This window comes from Neofelis nebulosa, chromosome 3 (assembly GCF_028018385.1).
Source record: "Neofelis nebulosa isolate mNeoNeb1 chromosome 3, mNeoNeb1.pri, whole genome shotgun sequence".
NCBI lineage: Eukaryota > Metazoa > Chordata > Mammalia > Carnivora > Felidae > Neofelis > Neofelis nebulosa.
The window spans coordinates 143,888,988-143,906,918 of NC_080784.1; the positions used below are offsets into that span (position 1 = coordinate 143,888,988).

At 35.9% G+C, this 17,931-nt stretch overlaps 1 protein-coding gene across 4 annotated transcripts in view; it reads left to right on the plus strand.

The window, feature by feature from the left end:
• The window catches only part of CNOT6L (CCR4-NOT transcription complex subunit 6 like), a 120,396-nt gene extending 104,816 nt beyond the window's left edge, over positions 1 to 15,580 (plus strand). For 3 of the 4 annotated variants that reach the window (XM_058722168.1, XM_058722167.1, XM_058722166.1), the window contains exons 10-12: positions 568 to 795; positions 2,947 to 3,149; positions 8,154 to 15,580. In XM_058722168.1, the coding sequence (XP_058578151.1) occupies positions 568 to 795; positions 2,947 to 3,149; positions 8,154 to 8,366 (644 nt within the window). In that variant the 3' untranslated portion in view covers positions 8,367 to 15,580. Of the gene's footprint in view, positions 1 to 567; positions 796 to 2,946; positions 3,150 to 6,168; positions 6,275 to 8,153 lie in introns of all 4 variants that reach the window. The other variant, XM_058722169.1, reaches the window with a different exon arrangement.
• Positions 15,581 to 17,931: the final 2,351 nt, after the last annotated feature.

The window sequence follows — 17,931 nt, forward strand, 5'->3', positions numbered from 1 at the left end:
TTTAAGGTTTAGGTCATTCAAATAACTGAAAAGCTGCCTCATTAGGTAATTGTGATCTTTAAATGACAGAGATATTTAAAGTACTTCTTTACAGCAAGAACTCATCAAATGAAGTACTAGAATCAAATATTGATTATATCATGATACAATTCTTAACTTGGGCATATAGAGCAGAAGTTGGCAAACCTTTTCTGTAAAGGGCCAGATAATTAATATTTGGACTACATGTAGTCTCTGTCACAGTCTTTCCAAGAAATTTTTGTAGAAATTTTTAAAAATGTAAAACCAGGCTTAGCTCATACAGGCTGTATAAAAACAGGTGGTGGGCCAGATTTAGCCCATGGCTGCAGTTTGTCTACCCTGATCTAGAGGAGTAATTCCTATGTAGGGATTACCAGAATCTTAGCACATCAGCTTCTAAAAACTACATTTTGAGATAAAGGGGAAGATATACATTAATGGGGAAAAAAATAAGGAAGAGGCTGTGGATTTGAGGGAGAAAACCTTAAGATGCTGCTCTTTTGATACATAAAACAATCTTCTCCTTTTTCTAATGTTTAAATTTAGGTATGAAGCCTATTCATGCTGCAGACAAACAGCTGCTTATAGTGGCAAATGCCCACATGCATTGGGACCCAGAGTATTCTGATGTGAAACTTATCCAGACCATGATGTTTGTCTCAGAGGTTAAAAACATTCTGGAGAAAGCCTCTAGTAGGCCTGGCAGCCCAACTGCAGATCCTAATTCCATCCCGCTGGTGCTATGTGCAGATCTTAACTCATTGCCAGATTCAGGTATTTATAACATCATTTCCTCATTGCTTTCAGTTTTACTCTAACTTCTCTTTGGAGGACCAGCCACCTCCCAACTTTTGAGTGGAGAATTTCTCTGCTAAATTAAGAGAGTGTATTAATAAGACTCCTGGGAAGATAGGGCATGGGGTTAATTGAGAGTTTAGTAAAGAAGCTATTTCTAAAGATGTGTACAGGGTTAAGGGACACAAAACCATGGGCGATGCAGTACTCTACCACTTGGGGAATTTGAGGCCCTTTACCACACCTTCACCTAAAGGTTTGGAAAGTGGTAGGAACTGCTGTCACAACTTGGAAAATGTAGTTCTAAGGAGAGGGTTATGTAGTAGGAGCAATGGCTTTAAATTATAACTGATGCTGTCAATCTCTGGCATCAACAGAAAATGAGTCAGGGGGGAATATATATCCCTACCTCACTCTACTCTCCTGCCAGTGCTGCCCATTGACCAAATGCAGCTAGAAGCTAGAGTTGGAGGGGGTTTGTAGTTGTTGCAAGTAAAAATCAGCCTCCTGGAGCACAGAGTGTAATGGGGAAGAGGCAACCAGGAAATATTTAGCAGCAGGAGCTAAGTTTAGTAAGGTTGGCCACATTTTAGTGAATTCATTAAGTGATATATGAATGCTGATAATAGGTGCAGAAGACTGACCAACATTCTCCTGAGATTTGACATTACTTCTTGAGCTCCACTAAACTACTTTATGTCCTAACTAATTTTAGATCTTTGCAAAAAACTAGTTCTGCATTTTAGATATTCAAGTTCAAATGTAAAATGTTCAGTTATTACTATTTTGCTATTACTGAAGCATATTCTAAATTTTGTACATTTTCAGTAAGCTATTTTAAATTGTTTAGATAATCCCTCAACAATAAATGTGAAATAACCCAAATGCTTGCAATTGGAAATTCATAAAAGTCACAAATCTAGAAAATATTTACTTTTTTCCTTAGTAAATAAATGCTGAAATCATCCTCTTACAAATGTTTGTCTTTAGCCCCTAACCCAATTGACACCTTAACCATGCCTTCTTTTCTAAGTTCTGTTTTTTTGAGTTGAAATGCTCTCAAGTATAAGTTTCTCCCATCTCAGTTAAGCCAGTGAGCTGTCATTTGAAAGCACAGCACGATGAGCTGATTCTGGAGCCAGACTGTCCGAGTTGGATTCGGTTCTACCACTTAGAAGTGCAATCTATGACTAAGTTCTTTATTTTTAAATAAGAGGGTAATAATTTTATCCACCGCATAAAGCTGCTTGTGAGGTTTAAGTGTATAAAGCAGTGCCTGGCGTGTAATAAATCCTAGATAAATGATCACTCCTTTTCACTTCTTCACAGTACTGATACTGTGTTTCATCATTTATTCATTATATGTTGTTATCATTCCTGATCACAAATAGAAAGAGATGGCTGACCGTGTTCACTGATCATCATCATTAGGGTTGTGATATATTTTTCATTTTACTTATTAAATGGAAGCAATGTATTTTTGAATGCTTCTACTCTCTTTAGCTTTTTAGACACATCTAATATTTTTGACCAAGTAGTATATCTGGAGTATATGATGTTCTTTATAGTATCAGACTGAAAGAACTCCCTGTAGCTCAAAATAAAGAATATTTCATAGCTGAAACTATAAATATTGAAATGTTGAAGATGCAAGATCTATTTTTGTTATAAATGATTTTTTATTATGTATGCTATATTTTACATACTCCGAAAGTTGATTGCATGGAACAGTTAAATACTAAAGAAGTAGTGGTTTAGGATAATATTCTAAAAGCCTTCAGAGTCAAAACCTTCTTAGTGAATGCCACCTTGGGCCCAGGAATCATCTTTAGCTTGAAGTACCATTAAGAAAACTGAAGATATTTCTGGGTGACCCTGATGCTTTGCTCTGAAGTAGGCAAATACCCTTCAGTTTGATTTAACCATAAGAAATTGTTGGTGTTTGTTTATTTTATTGTTTCTTGTTTTGTTTTGTTTTGAACTGTCACAAAAAGGCAGTTGCATATGGGTCAACCTAATAAAACCACTCTGAACCTGGTACATCCACCTGACCACAAAATTTTGGTCACAAAGTCTTACGTAACGTCTAAATGCTGAATGATAGTATTTCTTCCTTCTTTATTCTGCTAGGTGTTGTGGAATATTTAAGCAATGGAGGAGTAGCTGACAACCATAAAGACTTCAAGGAACTAAGGTACAATGAGTGTCTTATGAACTTCAGCTGCAATGGAAAGAATGGAAGCTCAGAAGGGAGAATCACACATGGCTTCCAACTGAAGAGCGCCTATGAAAATAACTTGATGCCTTACACCAATTACACCTTTGATTTCAAAGTGAGTGACTGCCTCTGAGCTGGTATAGAAATTATTTCAAATACAAACATAGGGCAAGGAAGGTCTATATTATTATATGCCTAATTATATAATATTCAGGAGTTTTTATATTCTCTGTCTTGGCTAACTTTGTCCCTAAATGTAAGGAGGTTTGTTATTTTTCTTTTTTGTTATTGCTGACTTGAGAATTTTTTGAACCCTGATTTTTTCAAATTTCAAGTAATATTGATAAATAGCAAAAACTTCCAAAATGCTCACTTTGTGCCAGGCACCGTTAAAAGCACTTTGTTTAAAAAAAAATTTTTTTTATGTTTGTTTGAGAGCAGGGGAGGGGCAGAGAGAGACGGAGACACAGAATCCGAAGCAGGCTCCAGGCTCTGAGCTGTCAACACAGAGCCAGATGTGCTTGAACTCATGGACCATGAAGTCATGACCTCTGAGCTGAAGTCAGATGCTTAACCGACTGAGCCACTCAGGCGCCCCAAAGCACATTATATTTTTTAATATCGTTAATCTTCACCTGTCTATACCATCCTTAAATTTCAGTAAGAATCTAAATATTAAGCATCCTGATTAGTTAAGTTCATCTTGAATGAATATATAATATTCTCTTAGAAATTTCTTAGTACATTCCTTTGATGTCTTGGTTACCTTTAAATTTTCCAAGTTTCTTTGGAAGATGAGGTTACAGAGGGTTGTACTTAGGGTCTGATATATATCCATGTAGTCAAACTATTACATTCCCAGGCAGGAGAACAAAAGAAAGATACCTTTGCAGAATAAGAAAAAAAAAATTTAGAGGGCCCATTGTACAAGACAAATTGTTCTTTAGAAAACGATTGATTGTAGTGGTTTTCTGTAGTCAGGTTTACTTTCCCTTTGCCAATTTATCTGATCACTCTGCCTGTAGCTGTTTTATTGTTTGACTTTCTGCCATTTCAGGCCATCTATACCAAAATCTTATACTATCCTGAAAAAAATGCAGATTTTAGAAAGTCGTTTGGTGTAAGAAGCCTAGAGGGAATATAATAAAAATACCAAAGGAAATTTTCAAAATGGGCTCTTCACACCTCCAATAACTTTTTTTTATATTTTCAGTGCTTGTTAGCCCCTTTCTAAGGAACAAATAGTAGGAAGAAGAAAGGAAATTTGTGCGCTGATGGTATTAGTCAGCTTTTGTAGTCATGAAGTGGAGAAAAAATGGCTTAAAAGAAAGTGAATCTAATTTTAGTATTTTTATGTTAGAGCAGATAATGCTATCTCTAGTGATAGTTGCTTTTGTTCAAATGACTCATATGCAGTAATGTGCTGGTAGATATTTAATAACCAGATTTCTGCGAATTAGAAGCCCTAACTTGTGGTGTTTGTTGATTTCTGTGGTGTAAGTATTCCCACTATGGTAGATTTCAAGCTCCCAAATAATACAGTTGAATTCAGAGTTGAGATGAAGCAATAAGAAAGTGGGAACTAGCCTACTATAGCACACCACTGGTCTTCCATAAACTTAAAGGAAACCTCTAGACTTAATGATACACAGTTTGTTATAAGTTAATTGTCATCTTTTTGACTGTATTGATATATGATACATCTCTGCCAGCACAAGCCAGAAAACCTAAATTAAAGTTCCCTAAAATCAGTGTTTAATAATTCTTCAACTTGTTTTGGCAAGTGTATGGTTAAAAAGACCAAATCATTTCTAAGTCATCTAGGCTTTGATAGAAGTTATTTTTTCCTTGTCCACAAAGTGAAAATTTGGGTTATTAAGCTAAGCCATCTTTCTTAATCTTCTGAATTGTTTTAAAATCCTTTGTTGATATTTCTTCAAAAGATTTTACGTTTTTAATAATTGTATCAAAAATCTTATTGGGGCACCTGGGTGGCTCAGTCGGTTAAGCGTCCAACTTCGGCTCAGGTCACGATCTCGCGGTCCATGAGTTCGAGCCCGCGTTGGGCTCTGTGCTGACTGCGCAGAGCCTAGAGCCTGTTTCAGATTCTGTGTCTCCTTTCTCTGACCCTCCCCCATTCATGCTCTGTCTCTCTCTGTCTCAAAAATAAATAAACGTTAAAAAAAAAATTAAAAAAAAAAAATCTTATTGAACCATTTGCACTGTCCAAAGACGTACAGGTAAAGAACCAAAGGTACATTACTCAGAGTGTTTGATGTTTGAATATGTAGGATAGGATGAGATGGAAGGACAGTTATAAATCTCTGAGAGACAGGCATGTATGGGAAGATAAATATTCTGGCTGGTTGGCTAGATCAATGGATGGGATGAGGGGGTGGGATAGGATGACCAGAGAACAAACTGTAAGGGCATTCCTAACAGAGAATGAAGCTTTTATCCAAGTAACAATGAATGTTTCAATTTTATACAAAGCATTTTATACCATCCCAGTATTAAAGGCAGTCAGTAAAAATAGGTAATATCAAATATAAAAATGTTATGTAATTAGTATTACATACAGATCCAAATATAATATTCTGTCATCCCATCAGTGGATTGTTGTTATTACCATTATTTTTTTACTTGGCTTAGCATTTGTTTACTTTCTTGGTCCTTGATGAAGTTAGAAATGTAGAAAAGTGATATTTAGAACTCAGATTCATTTAATCTAGAACTTACTTGGAACATAACAAAGGGTGGGTAAGCAGTTAGGAAAATTACTTGTAGAACAGGTGTCTTAGTGATAGCTAACAATGCGCACCACAGACTGTGTGACTTAGACTGGACGTGTAAGATCAGGGTACTGGCATGGTTGGGTTCGGATGAGGGCCCTCTTCCAGGTTGCAGACAGCTGTTTTCTTATATCCTTACATGACAGAGAGGCTGAAAGAGCTCTCTCTGGGGTCTCTTTTTATAGAGCAACTAATCCCATTCATGAGAGTACCACCTTCATGACCTAATTACCTCCCTAAAGTTTGTACCTCTTACTGCCATCACATTAGGAGTTAGGATTTTTGTGAATTTGGGGGAACAGAAACATTCAGACCATAACACCAGATTCATTGAATTAACAGCTTAATTCAGACTTTCTACTGCTGCTGCTCTTTCCCCATCAATCTAAGGGTGTGCCTGAACCAGTTAATGAAAAGAGGAAGGACAATTTTCATATTTTGTCAAGTAGTAAGTCTGAAGTCTTTCTCTGTTACATTATGAAATTTATAATATACGATTTTCTCTTTTATAAGACAATACTTAGCATAATGCTAGCTCATAAATTATTTTCATCATTTTTACTTTTTTTCCAAATACAGTTTTATAGACTTACTATAGTTTTTCCTAATACAGACTGTTTTCCCACATTGTAGCCTTTTTTAAAAACAAGTTTGAGTCAAAAAAAGATTAAAAATCATTAGTTTAGTAACCTACTTTATAGATATAACAATGTGTAAATGTGCATACATATGTACAAATATTTGGGTGAGTTTGTAGATATGATCTTGCTAATAAGGGTTTTGATAAGAGCTTTTGCTCTGGATGTTTCAAACTAAGAAAATAGGTACAAGTGATACCTCCAATTAAATGCATCTGACTTTCTGGCGTGTTTAACATCTTTCTTGGGGCCTATGTTTGCAAAGGATTCTGCAAGTCTAGCAGCTGATGTGCATAATGACACTCTAATAAAATGATGTGGGAGGTTTATGGAACATAAGTGACAGAATATTTCATTTGTGTTTTGTTTAGTTTATAGTTGAAGGAAAGGATGGTCTCATAAATGCTAGTAAATCTACCCTGACCCTTGTTAACCTTTTTCCTAAAATGCCACTGCAAAATTAGGCATTAGCCAAAATGAAAGGATAATACCTTGTACTCACATAATTTCTTAACTATTCGACTTGGAGTGTTAATGGCAGAAAATCCTTGGATTCAAGTAGGTACCTTAATTTGTGGCAAGGTTAAGGTTTGTAAATGTTCAGCAAAGCCCTCTTCCTCAAAAGAACTATCTCCTTAATTTGGTCATGGTCATGTCAAAATCAACCTGAGGTAATTATTTCCAAATTTCATAATAAATTTTTTTCACCAAAAGTTTTTTTTTTTCTTTCTTTCTTCTTTTTTTTCTTAAGTAGCCCATTTCACTGTGATAACCATTTAAAATATTGCTGGAACTCATTATGTATAGCATTTGTAAGTAGATACTTCCAGATCTGGAAATATTTCTTCATACTTGGGCTCAGGCTCTCTTGATGTGGATAGGAAGAAATTTGACTTTACTGTCTTGTCTCCACAGCCTGGGGCAAAAAAAAGCACTTCAGTTTTAAAGCTTAATGATCAGACAAACCAAATAAATCATCTAGTTCTCAGAGACAAAACTGATATAAATATATAGGGCCCTGCTGAATATTTTTTGCTAAGGAATCCAAAATTTACAGTATATTTATAGTTGTGAAAATGAGTATTCTAAAGAACACATTAGAAACATTAACTGTAGGTAGTATTTTGTAAGTATGTAGCATATCTGGGAAAGCTGAACTAGAACTGGCAAATCTGAAAACATGCTTTACCATGGCTTTGTGTGTTTGGATATCTTGATGTGTAGATAATGGAAAATAATGCCAATTAACATTAAAAGAATTAGAGTCCTACCTTTTCATTATGCATTTATATTAAAACAGCTTATTGTAAATGATTTAGTGTAGTTCCCATAATGTTTATACTGATGGATTTAATTTCACTAACCTAAGCAAGACATTTTTAAAGATGCCTAGACATAATTTGGTGTGTTTAGCTTCTCAGTTTGCTTACCACTTACGCACAAATGCAAGGCTTTATGACTCCAGTAGGGCCCTGTATTTCCCTATTTAGCCGTCTTTATTTCATGTCCTACCCACTGAAGATTTGAGTCTTACATGACCCCATTGTCAAGACAGCAGGTACTACAAGTACAAGTTATTCAGGTATTTGGCTTTTACAAATTATGGATTGTTTTTTATATATCTTGAGTTACTCTTTTTTTTCTAAGCATATTTTTTTCTTTTTTTCTCAATCCCCAATCTCTTTCCAGGGCGTGATTGACTACATTTTCTATTCCAAGACTCATATGAACGTGCTTGGTGTCCTGGGGCCTTTAGATCCTCAATGGCTGGTTGAGAACAACATCACTGGGTGTCCACACCCTCACATCCCTTCAGACCACTTCTCACTGTTAACACAACTTGAACTCCACCCTCCACTTCTGCCTCTTGTCAATGGTGTTCACTTGCCTAATCGGAGGTAGTGGAGTACTGCCCCGCAAAGACGGGGGGATCTGTTGCTATGGACCTGTACAGTTGTAAATCAAAGTATGTAGGAGTGAAGTATGGCCATCCTTAAGCTGCTTCTTCAGGTTCCTTTCATTATGTGTTTGCTCTAAGATTTTGTACATTTTTGTGCATATTGGTATCATTTGGCACTAGGGCTGGAACCAAAGTATTACTTTCCAAATTTTTAATTTAACATGTTTTTAAATTGGACCTTTTTCATATTATCTTAGAGTCAGCATTTGTAATTAATAAGTCACCAATTCAAGGCCCAACAAGTGTATTTGTTTTTCCAAAACAAATACTTTCTTTTGAATGGTTTCAAATCAACCATTTTTGTAAAAGGCAATTAAAAAGAACTATAAATATAACATTTTAAACTGAATGATGGCATGCCTTGCAGGAAAAATTTCTTGGATTTCTGTTTTCCATTATAACAAACTGGTTTTTGACTCCCCAAGTCTTTTGCACATCAACAAAGCACTTAAATTTGCTAGATCTGTACATAAACGATGATATAGCCTTTAACCATAATAAGAAAAATTGAGAAATTAAGGGTGGTTGCACAATATGCTTTCAAAATCAAGCATTTAACAGTACATGACAGTTGGGCAAGTGCTGGTTATTTTTTTGTTTTGTTTTGAAGAATCACTCTGTATTTTGTTCCTCTATTAGTTGTAACCTCATTAGAAGTATTAATTTTAAGCCTTTCTCTCCAGTTTATTTATTGGGGAACAGTGGGTAATTTCTACTGCCACACATCTTGAAAATAGAATTTTTTAACATTTAGGATACCCACAAAATTAGTGTCCAGTATTTTTAATTATTCCCATCCACCTTTTTCTGCCTGGTTGTGCTAAAGAAACAGATATTATATGATCTGTACGATTTTGCAGTTATAATCAAATGTTAAACAAACAAAAACCAGAACAACTGCTGAATGAAAAGACCCTGATCAAAGTTTTAAAAGGGAAAAGTGATACAAATATTTCATGTGTTTCCCAAAGTAGGGCAAGTGTCTGCTGGTTTTGGCTTTTTGAGGTGGAAAAGATTTTGGAGGGAGAGAGAACAGGGAGTAGTTGAAAACCTCAGATCATTTTTCCTGACTCTAGTTGCCAAATGGCCATTATATGCTTTTAATCTTTGTTTCTGTTGTCTGTCAGGGTTGAATTAAGAAGCTACTGGTTTATTCCCAACTGTTGATGCTCTTTAGAAACTTTGGAATCCTTTTTTTGCCCAGGAGGGGCCAGTTGAAAATCTGTGACTCAAGAGGCAGTGAACGTAATAACCGTTTTCTGGGGGAAAAAATTGGTTGGCTACTTGACGTTAATTATGGCACAGTAACAGGAAAAGGTTGTGTCTGTGTTTTTAAGTTTTTCTTTATTCTGCTTTTTTGCTGCTATAAGAGTTTTCTGAAATTTATATTTTAAACTTTTCATGCACTTTACTGTTTCTAGTCTCAAAATGTGATATTTTTAATAAACAAGAAATTTTCCATTATGTGAATGAAATTTTAAAAGAAAATAGCCTATATTTGTGTCTCACTAATATATAAAGTACAGGTCAAATTTAAATTATTTAATTAGTTTTAAATATATACAATTTGTCTCCTCTTTCAAACCTGACATCGTAGGCTGTTTTATTAGTCTTAAATGATGCATTTCCTTTGGTCATTTTATACTAATTTCTTCCATAGTAAATTAATCAGGCTATATAATATTTCCCCTGAAGGGTAATTTTAGTGGGACGAGGGTGGTGGGATGATGTAATGTCGTATATGGGATCGCATCAGAAGGGTTCTGTAAAGCCTAAACTCCCTTTTAAAAGTGCCTAGTGATAGAGGCGTTGTTTGTCATCTTTTATAATTGGAATGTAATTGTAGTTGAGTGAAGTTTGATGTAAATAAAATATTCTTTTAAAAATGGTAAAGTACCAGAATAAACAAACAGAAACAAAGAAACAACCCTTAAGGTGACAGATTTTCCTCAATGTGCAGGTATCCCTTCTTATATACCTCAAACATTCAACATCTAGCCATGCAAATTGATTACCTGAACCATAGTACTGGAAAGTAGAATAGCATGAAAAACTTAATTTTGTGGACATTACCTTTTTTTGTAATCAGCTACTGTATGTTTTATTTTAAATCTTTTGTTTTGGGTGGATTTTCTGCTCTGGAGGTATATGCACTAACAAAACATTTTCCTCCTTTCATATACGCATGTTAATTAGCAATGTGAGCAATATTTCCTACCATACTTCACTCCCGATATTTTTTGAGATGTTTGTATAAAATGGAATTTAAAGTTCACTTATGATTGTATATGAACCACAGAGGAGCCCATTTATTAATAAAAAAAAAAAACTTTTTTAATAGTTAAATGTAGAGGGAAAAAATAAAAAAAAAAATTGGGAAACATTGTAAACAGCTTAAGTTTATTTTGTGTATGATCGAGGCACTCTGTTGCAGGAAGGTGTGTAATTGGGTTCTCTCTGCTTCCAAATGCACTCTTTCAAACCATTCATTATCCTGTGTATTTTTAATGTGGTTTTAGTAAATGTTGGTAGTAGCTCTGTTGAAGTAGGTAATTGTGTTATGTTTTGGGTGGCACACACACTTGGGGCATGGTAACCCAAATTTCATGTGCACGGTTTCCCTTTAGCCCACTGCCCAAATTTCACACACTTTCACCCTTTGTTCCCTTTGTAAAAGGAGTGGTATCTGTTTTGAGCTGCCAATTCAGATGATCAGAAATGCTGCTCTCCTCAGTATTGTCTTGTTAAAACGCATGCCATTTGGAACTTTGGCAGTGAGAAGCCAAAAGGAAGAGGTGAATGACATAGGGTATATATTCAATGAAAGTAAAATATTTATGCTTATATACTTTCTAGTTCTCAGAATAAGTTTAATAAGCTTTATGCCATGGGGCTGCTGCATATTTTATGTGAAGTTAAGAGAAAATTTGGGCATTTTTAGGTTGTGATAATGTGTTGTGTTTTTTTTTTTTTTAACTGTTAAATATGATTTCTGATCTTTGTGTAAGAACTGGAGTGTTCTTTAAATTTATTGAAACAGTGTTTGAGGAAGGGAAAACTGCACTGTTTGCTATTACAACAGTCCTACAAGTGCATGTCAAGTCACCCACTCTCTCAGGCATCAGTATCCGCCTCATAGCTTTACACATTTCGATGGGGAATATTGCAGCATCCTCAGGACTGACATCTGAGAAAGGCTCAAATCCACTTACTGCTCCTTGCTTGTTGACTTTGTTTTAAAATATTGTGCCTGGTGTCAACTTTTAAGCAACAGCACTGCCTAAAAGCAAGCAGAGAACAGAATCCCAGCACCATTCTATAGGCAACTTTTTAGAATTCAGATATAGTAAATCTGTTCGAGATTTATGATGTTTTATGTAAAAAAAAATTTTGTACAACGTAGCTGAATATTTTTGTTTCATTTCTTTGATGTAAGGCGTGTGAACGTTCGTTTGAATATCACATGTTAAAGTCAGGTAATGGCACAATGGGTTCTGAGACCAGCTTCCCCCCCCTCCCTCCCATTTGCCTTGTTCCAAGCTCTTTCTTTTCAAATTACTTTTCAATATTCATAGGCAGATACTTAATTTTACTAATAAGCATCCTGTGTGAATGTATTAAAGAAGCCACTGTGTTTTAGTGTTATAGTTTGCAGAAGTATAAAGCTTCGTTCTTCTTTGTCCCTCTTATTTGGTATGTTACAGTTATGTATTGAATCACAGAGATGGGAGAAAGTTGAAAGATATCTAAGGCTCATATCACTTGATTCTACGGTGGGTTGTATTAGAATTGAGGATGTGGCACATTAAAACTGGAACATGGGCAAACATAACTATGTTCCATTTAAAAATTGTATCTTCTAATTATCTATTGTTAAGTGGGTGAAAAATTAAGTTTGCATTTGTATTCCCAAGAGTTTCTAAAAATCACAAATGCCATCTGTACTTTCAAATCAAATAGCAAGAAGTAGAATAGCACAAGACAAAATAGGTTAAATGTGTTCTTTGATGGAATCAGAGGCATATTGTTTTCATTCCTAATATAGGGCTAGATTTTCTAGCGAATTGGCTGTGTCCCAGTACTTACAGTACTTACTTGTTTCTAAGTCTTCTATTCTGAGAGATTTTAATAGCTTTGTAAAATGCACTGACGGATCAGTAGCTTTGGCCACAGAAAACATAATCAATTTCTGATACATTTGGCAGGCCATAGAATAATGGTTATATAGCAAGCAATGACTTTATGGCACGTTTTAAAAATAGCATTCAAATATACTTTTTGACAGAAATGTGAATTCTCACATTTATAAGGTATTCTCTTTCTCTCCTACCTGCCCTCCCCTTTAAACAAAAATCAACTTTCTAATATGTAGATTTGTTTAATCTTTTCCTTCTGAATTGTATCATGTTTATAGAACTGTGAGAATTCTAGGTAGACAAATTAGGAAAATCAGAGTATTTTTCTAAGCCAGGAACTTCAAATAAAGTTTTCAATTTGTAGAGTGAGAGAACTTTTGTAGTTACGATTGCTTTGAGTGATTTTAATTTTTTTTATGGCATCGTGATCATCAATTTCAAATCCAAGTAAATTAGTACACCTTTAACCTGGCTTATTTACCAAAGTTGTAATCTGTTTAAGAACAGGATGCCAAAAGCATCTTTCATTTTACAGAACGATTTGGTATCTCTGTTGTATAAACGTCACCTTAAAGTTTAAGGGTAAGAAGAAAAAAGGAAGCACTTACACTGCAGGGTGTTCTGAATACGAGCCACAAAAAGAAAAAAAGGTTTTTTTCAGGAAGGTGGTAAGGGGGAGCATGCATATTTCTTGTTTTAACCAAATACCTTCTTTATGTAAGGTTCTCTGTTGAATTACATAAGTCCTACAGCAAGAAATAGGGAGATACTAGGAAAAGCAAGCTTTGTTAACCTACTTAGTAATTTCTTTTGGCGTAGGTTTGTTTGGGTTATTCTTGGAACCAAAGGAAAACAGGCATGTTGAGGTTTTATTCGATGTATATTATGACATTGAAGTAATGGAATATTTTTAAATAAAATAGATTTTACTTTCAAAGCATATGAAATAAGGACATTTCTGCCTATTAAATGTTCATTTTTTATGGCACTTACTATAAGTTCAGTAGCATTGTACTGAAATTAGAAATTGTGTTATCAGAAATAAATCATATTTTGAAAAAGGTATGTAAATGCCAAGTGATATGACTCTTTTGGCATAGTAGCTTGGTACATTCAGCTTTCAGAAACTTTGAGAAGGCATAGTTTGGCACCTATTAGTAGTTATTTTTCTTATAATCTCCCCAGATTTAGATAATTTCCCTACTTGTATGTGTGTCACTTTTAATTCTAAAGGCATAAGAATCATGGTAACTTTTAGAAGTGGTCCTTTCTTGCTCATTTCAGTTTTGTGTTAATTTCTAGTTACTGACCTATGACTGTATTTCCTTTCAAACTATCAGTGGTTATATGTACCACATTTGTTGAATTAGTTATCTTAAAACTCACACAATTGGCTCAGCGTTGATGTGTCAAACAATGGCTTTGCTTCTTAACAGGCTTAGTTTCCTGCTACTTGTTTCAGTGTTGATACAATAAGTGATGCAGTAGTCTGGGTGTGTATGTATTAAGAAGCTGTACTGTTCTTTCTCTGTGCTTAACTTGCTAAAAATATATTCCCTTACCTATGAAATTCCTGAGCGGTGCTCTGCCAACTTTTTTTGGGGGGGAGGAGTTTGGATGGCTGTATTACTGCACACTGGATCTGGAATTGTTCAGTGTTGTGAGTGGCAAATTTCTTAAACACCAGCAGCACTGAGAAGTGCACTATGGGCATTCGTACAGTTGTCCAAATGCAAGCAATTCTTTCATCTAGGAGAAGTTGAGGAATAGAGTTCATTGGAGTACTTGGAATATTTTGAGGAGGATGAACGTTTCAAATTTGGCTTTTTTACCTCTGGATGGGGTAGTATGGAGGGAGATTTTTTTTTTTTTTAAAGAGAAAGCATGTTTGTACCTTCTCTTTCGGAAAGGCCAGGGTGTTGGTCATATTCACTATAGGTTAACTTATATCTTCTTTTGTGATTTCTTTCAACCATAAAACAAGTGCCAACTAATTGTCCACGAGACGATCTACTCTTCAACTCAATTTACCATTTGAATAGGGAAGGATTCATTTATTCTCATTATTTGGCATTAAGCTAATTTATTATTTTGCATAAATTTGAGTAATTATGTGGCCTATAAAGTGTTTTTGCAGGAAATTTAATGGTTGGAAAGAAAAGCACTTGAGTTTAAAACTGAGCAAGATATTTTGGTAATTTTTCCCCTGAATACATAGTAGTTTCTATTGATGTCCCAAAACAAATTCTTCTGTTTTAGGTTGTATATTTACTTTGCTTTTGTCCTAAGAAAACGCCAAGCACTAAATCAATTTGTTACTGTGTTCCAATAATCAGTTTAAAATCTAAGATCTTTCTTTTTTCTTTTTTCTTTTCTTTTCTTTTCTTTTTTTTCTTTTCCTTTTTTTTCTTTTTCTTTTCTTCTTTCTTTCTTTCTTTCTTTCTTTCTTTCTTTCTTTCTTTCTTTCTTTCTTTCTAAGATTTAATGAAGTGCCATGTAATTGTAGCTACTAGTGTTTAATGTTTAATAGACTGGTTCTGTGGTGTTCTAATCATTTAACACTCTGTCATCCTTGAGAAAGTGGTTCTTTCTTATTGAACACATTCTCTCTGACAAAATCACCAGCTGCTTTATTTTTCTATTTATTACAGTTAAACAGTTGATGAGGTCTGAAACTTGACCAAACTGCTCAGCTGAGATGTTTTTCCACAATAGACACTGTACAAATGTGCGTGTATAAGGACACAGTTGGGTGGTAGTATTTTTTCGTTAATGTGAACATTGATTAAACAAAGCAGTCCTGCCTTTTAAATCTTGTGGCAGCTCAGAAGGGAGGTGCTTAAGAACCTTAACTACTATGTCAGATGACAAAATACTTTTTTCCATTTTGGAGATTGGGTACTGCTCACACATGATGTATAGGGCTAAATATATGCTTGTTTCCTTGCACCTGTGTACTTCCTCTTCTCTCCCTCCCTTTCCTTCCCCTGTAGGCAATAAATGGCCATTTTGCAACTGCATACCTTTGTCTTGGTTTTTTACTCTTTATCTGTGCAGTATGTGTCTGCTTTTAGGTGAGTATATCTCTTGGAAAGTTGAAGTAGGAAGCCAAGGTAATTCAGACAAAAAATTACAAATTTATGCTACATTTTTTTTCTCTGATGAACTGCTTAAACAATACTTGTTTAGAATAGATTTGGAAGTTAGCTATATTTATGACTTGCTTTGGCTGAAGAAATCTGAGCAGAGAGGAACATGTGTCACTTCTGAGTGAAGCTTTAAGACCCAGTGTGCAATTTGCCTTATTCCCTTCTCTTGCCTTGGTGATAATGTGGAAGCCTGAGTTGAGATCCACCTTCCCATCCTAGATCCTTGAGTGACTTTGATGAGCAGAGCTCCCCTGCCGCCATGCACAGAGCATGTAGGTTGAGTGAGAACTGCCAAATCTCAGTGTCTTCACAAACTGAAGTTTTGTTATTGCAGTATGAGCTAGCCCATCCTGATCTACAGTCATCAGATCTGCCCAGTTACTGACATAAACCACTCTTAATTAATAGGTGGACCTCTCAAGACCCAGAGTAAACTCATTCAATAAATACTCAAGTATCTACTATGAACAAGCTGCTTTGGGGATATAAAGTTGGACAGGTTCCCTGTCTAAGTTCCATTTATGACACAGAAAATATCAATGTATTTTAGTCATAGTAAAGGTATCTAAAATCTTAGAATCTTGGAAGGGGGGAGGGAAAGGGCACACAGTGAAATAATTAGTAATTTTGAAACTATGGGGATATTCAGTAGAAAAATGATTTTAAGACACAGTGTGATTAAGACCAGATTGTTCTTGAAGAGCATGAAACAAACTGAGCTATCCAGTTTAACAAGGGCTTAGGGAAGATAATGGCAGATTCTTCTGGAACAGATTTCGAAAATTGACAAATCTATAGGCTAAAAGCTCAGTACCTACGGATTGGTCCTTTTTACCCAGGATCCAATACAAGCCTGTCACTGACCCCAAGAACCCTCTCTTTTTAGAGGCCTTGATGTTGGCCAGCCTTTAGGAAGTACTCCAAAAGTAGAGTCACTTGAAGTGTATCTTGAAGGGACCAGGTGTTGAGACACTGGCTTATTAAGATACTCCTAAAATAGTGCAATCAAGACACTCACCAAGTGTCCTTGCATTCCACCATGTGACTTTGATCAAAATGTACCCTTCTTGGTAAAATAGGTGTAAGAAATGAAATGATTCAAAAAGCAGACACCAAGACCAGCTTGCATATGGATCATTTATTTGGAGAAGTGATCCCAGCAAAGAGTAGGGTAGGAACAATGGAATATGGAAAACAAAGTCAAGGGTACAATTTTGAGCTGAGCACCTCTGTGGGCGGCTGGGGCGTAACCTTGCTATTGACCCTTTGGGAGCTGCCTAGAATGCACCTCAAAATTGTCTTCATGAGGGATGGGAGAGGAGAGTATTTATGGGCTCCCATGAGAAAAGGGTGTTCATTCTTTTTCCTATCTTTGTGCATCTGTTGTGCTGAATCCAATATAATAGTGGATAAATGGGGTGGTGCAGAAAGCAAAAGGCAAAGTGCTGTTAAACTTGTCTGACATTGGTTGCCAAGCTATGATGTGCATAAGGAATGAACTGAGAGGATGTGAGGCAGAGCACAAGAGTCTGACACAATGACGCACTAATCTCAACAAAATACGGAGTAGGAGAACAAGGTACAGTCCATTGTTGCAACTGATTCAGAGGCTATGATTAGTATTTGTCACCTTCTCTCTTGCAGATTTTACTCAGCTTTGCAGCAGCACACCATTGGGCCTAGATTGCTTTTCTAAGGTTTGGTAATCCAGACCTTCATCCCAACGAGATGTTTTGTGCTTGTTGGGCATGTTTATGGAGTTTGCCCAGTCATCCCTACACATGAAAGAACCAAGAGCTGCCCCATGAATCCCTTGGATTCTAGATATGCTCATTCCTGCCTCCCGTTGTGTAGCAGCAACCCTACCTTCTCATGTTAATATGATGTATTTTTTTTTAATGTTTATTTTTGAGAGAGAGACAGTGTGAGTGGGGGAGGAGGAGAGAGAGAGAGGGAGCCACAGAATCCAAACTAGGCTCCAGGCTCCCAGCTTTCAGCACAGAGCCTGATGTGGGGCTCAAACCCACGATCCATGAGATCATGACCTGAGTCGAAGTTGGCCGCCCAACTGAGCCACCTAGGCGCCCCTATGATGAATTTTCTATACCAGCATTGTGAGCCCCAAATGACCCCTTCCTGGGGACAGCCTACATCCAATGCCTGGGAAGTTAATGAGTATTATTAAGGTTCAGTCTTAGTCCACCTCAGCACCTCTGAAGTGC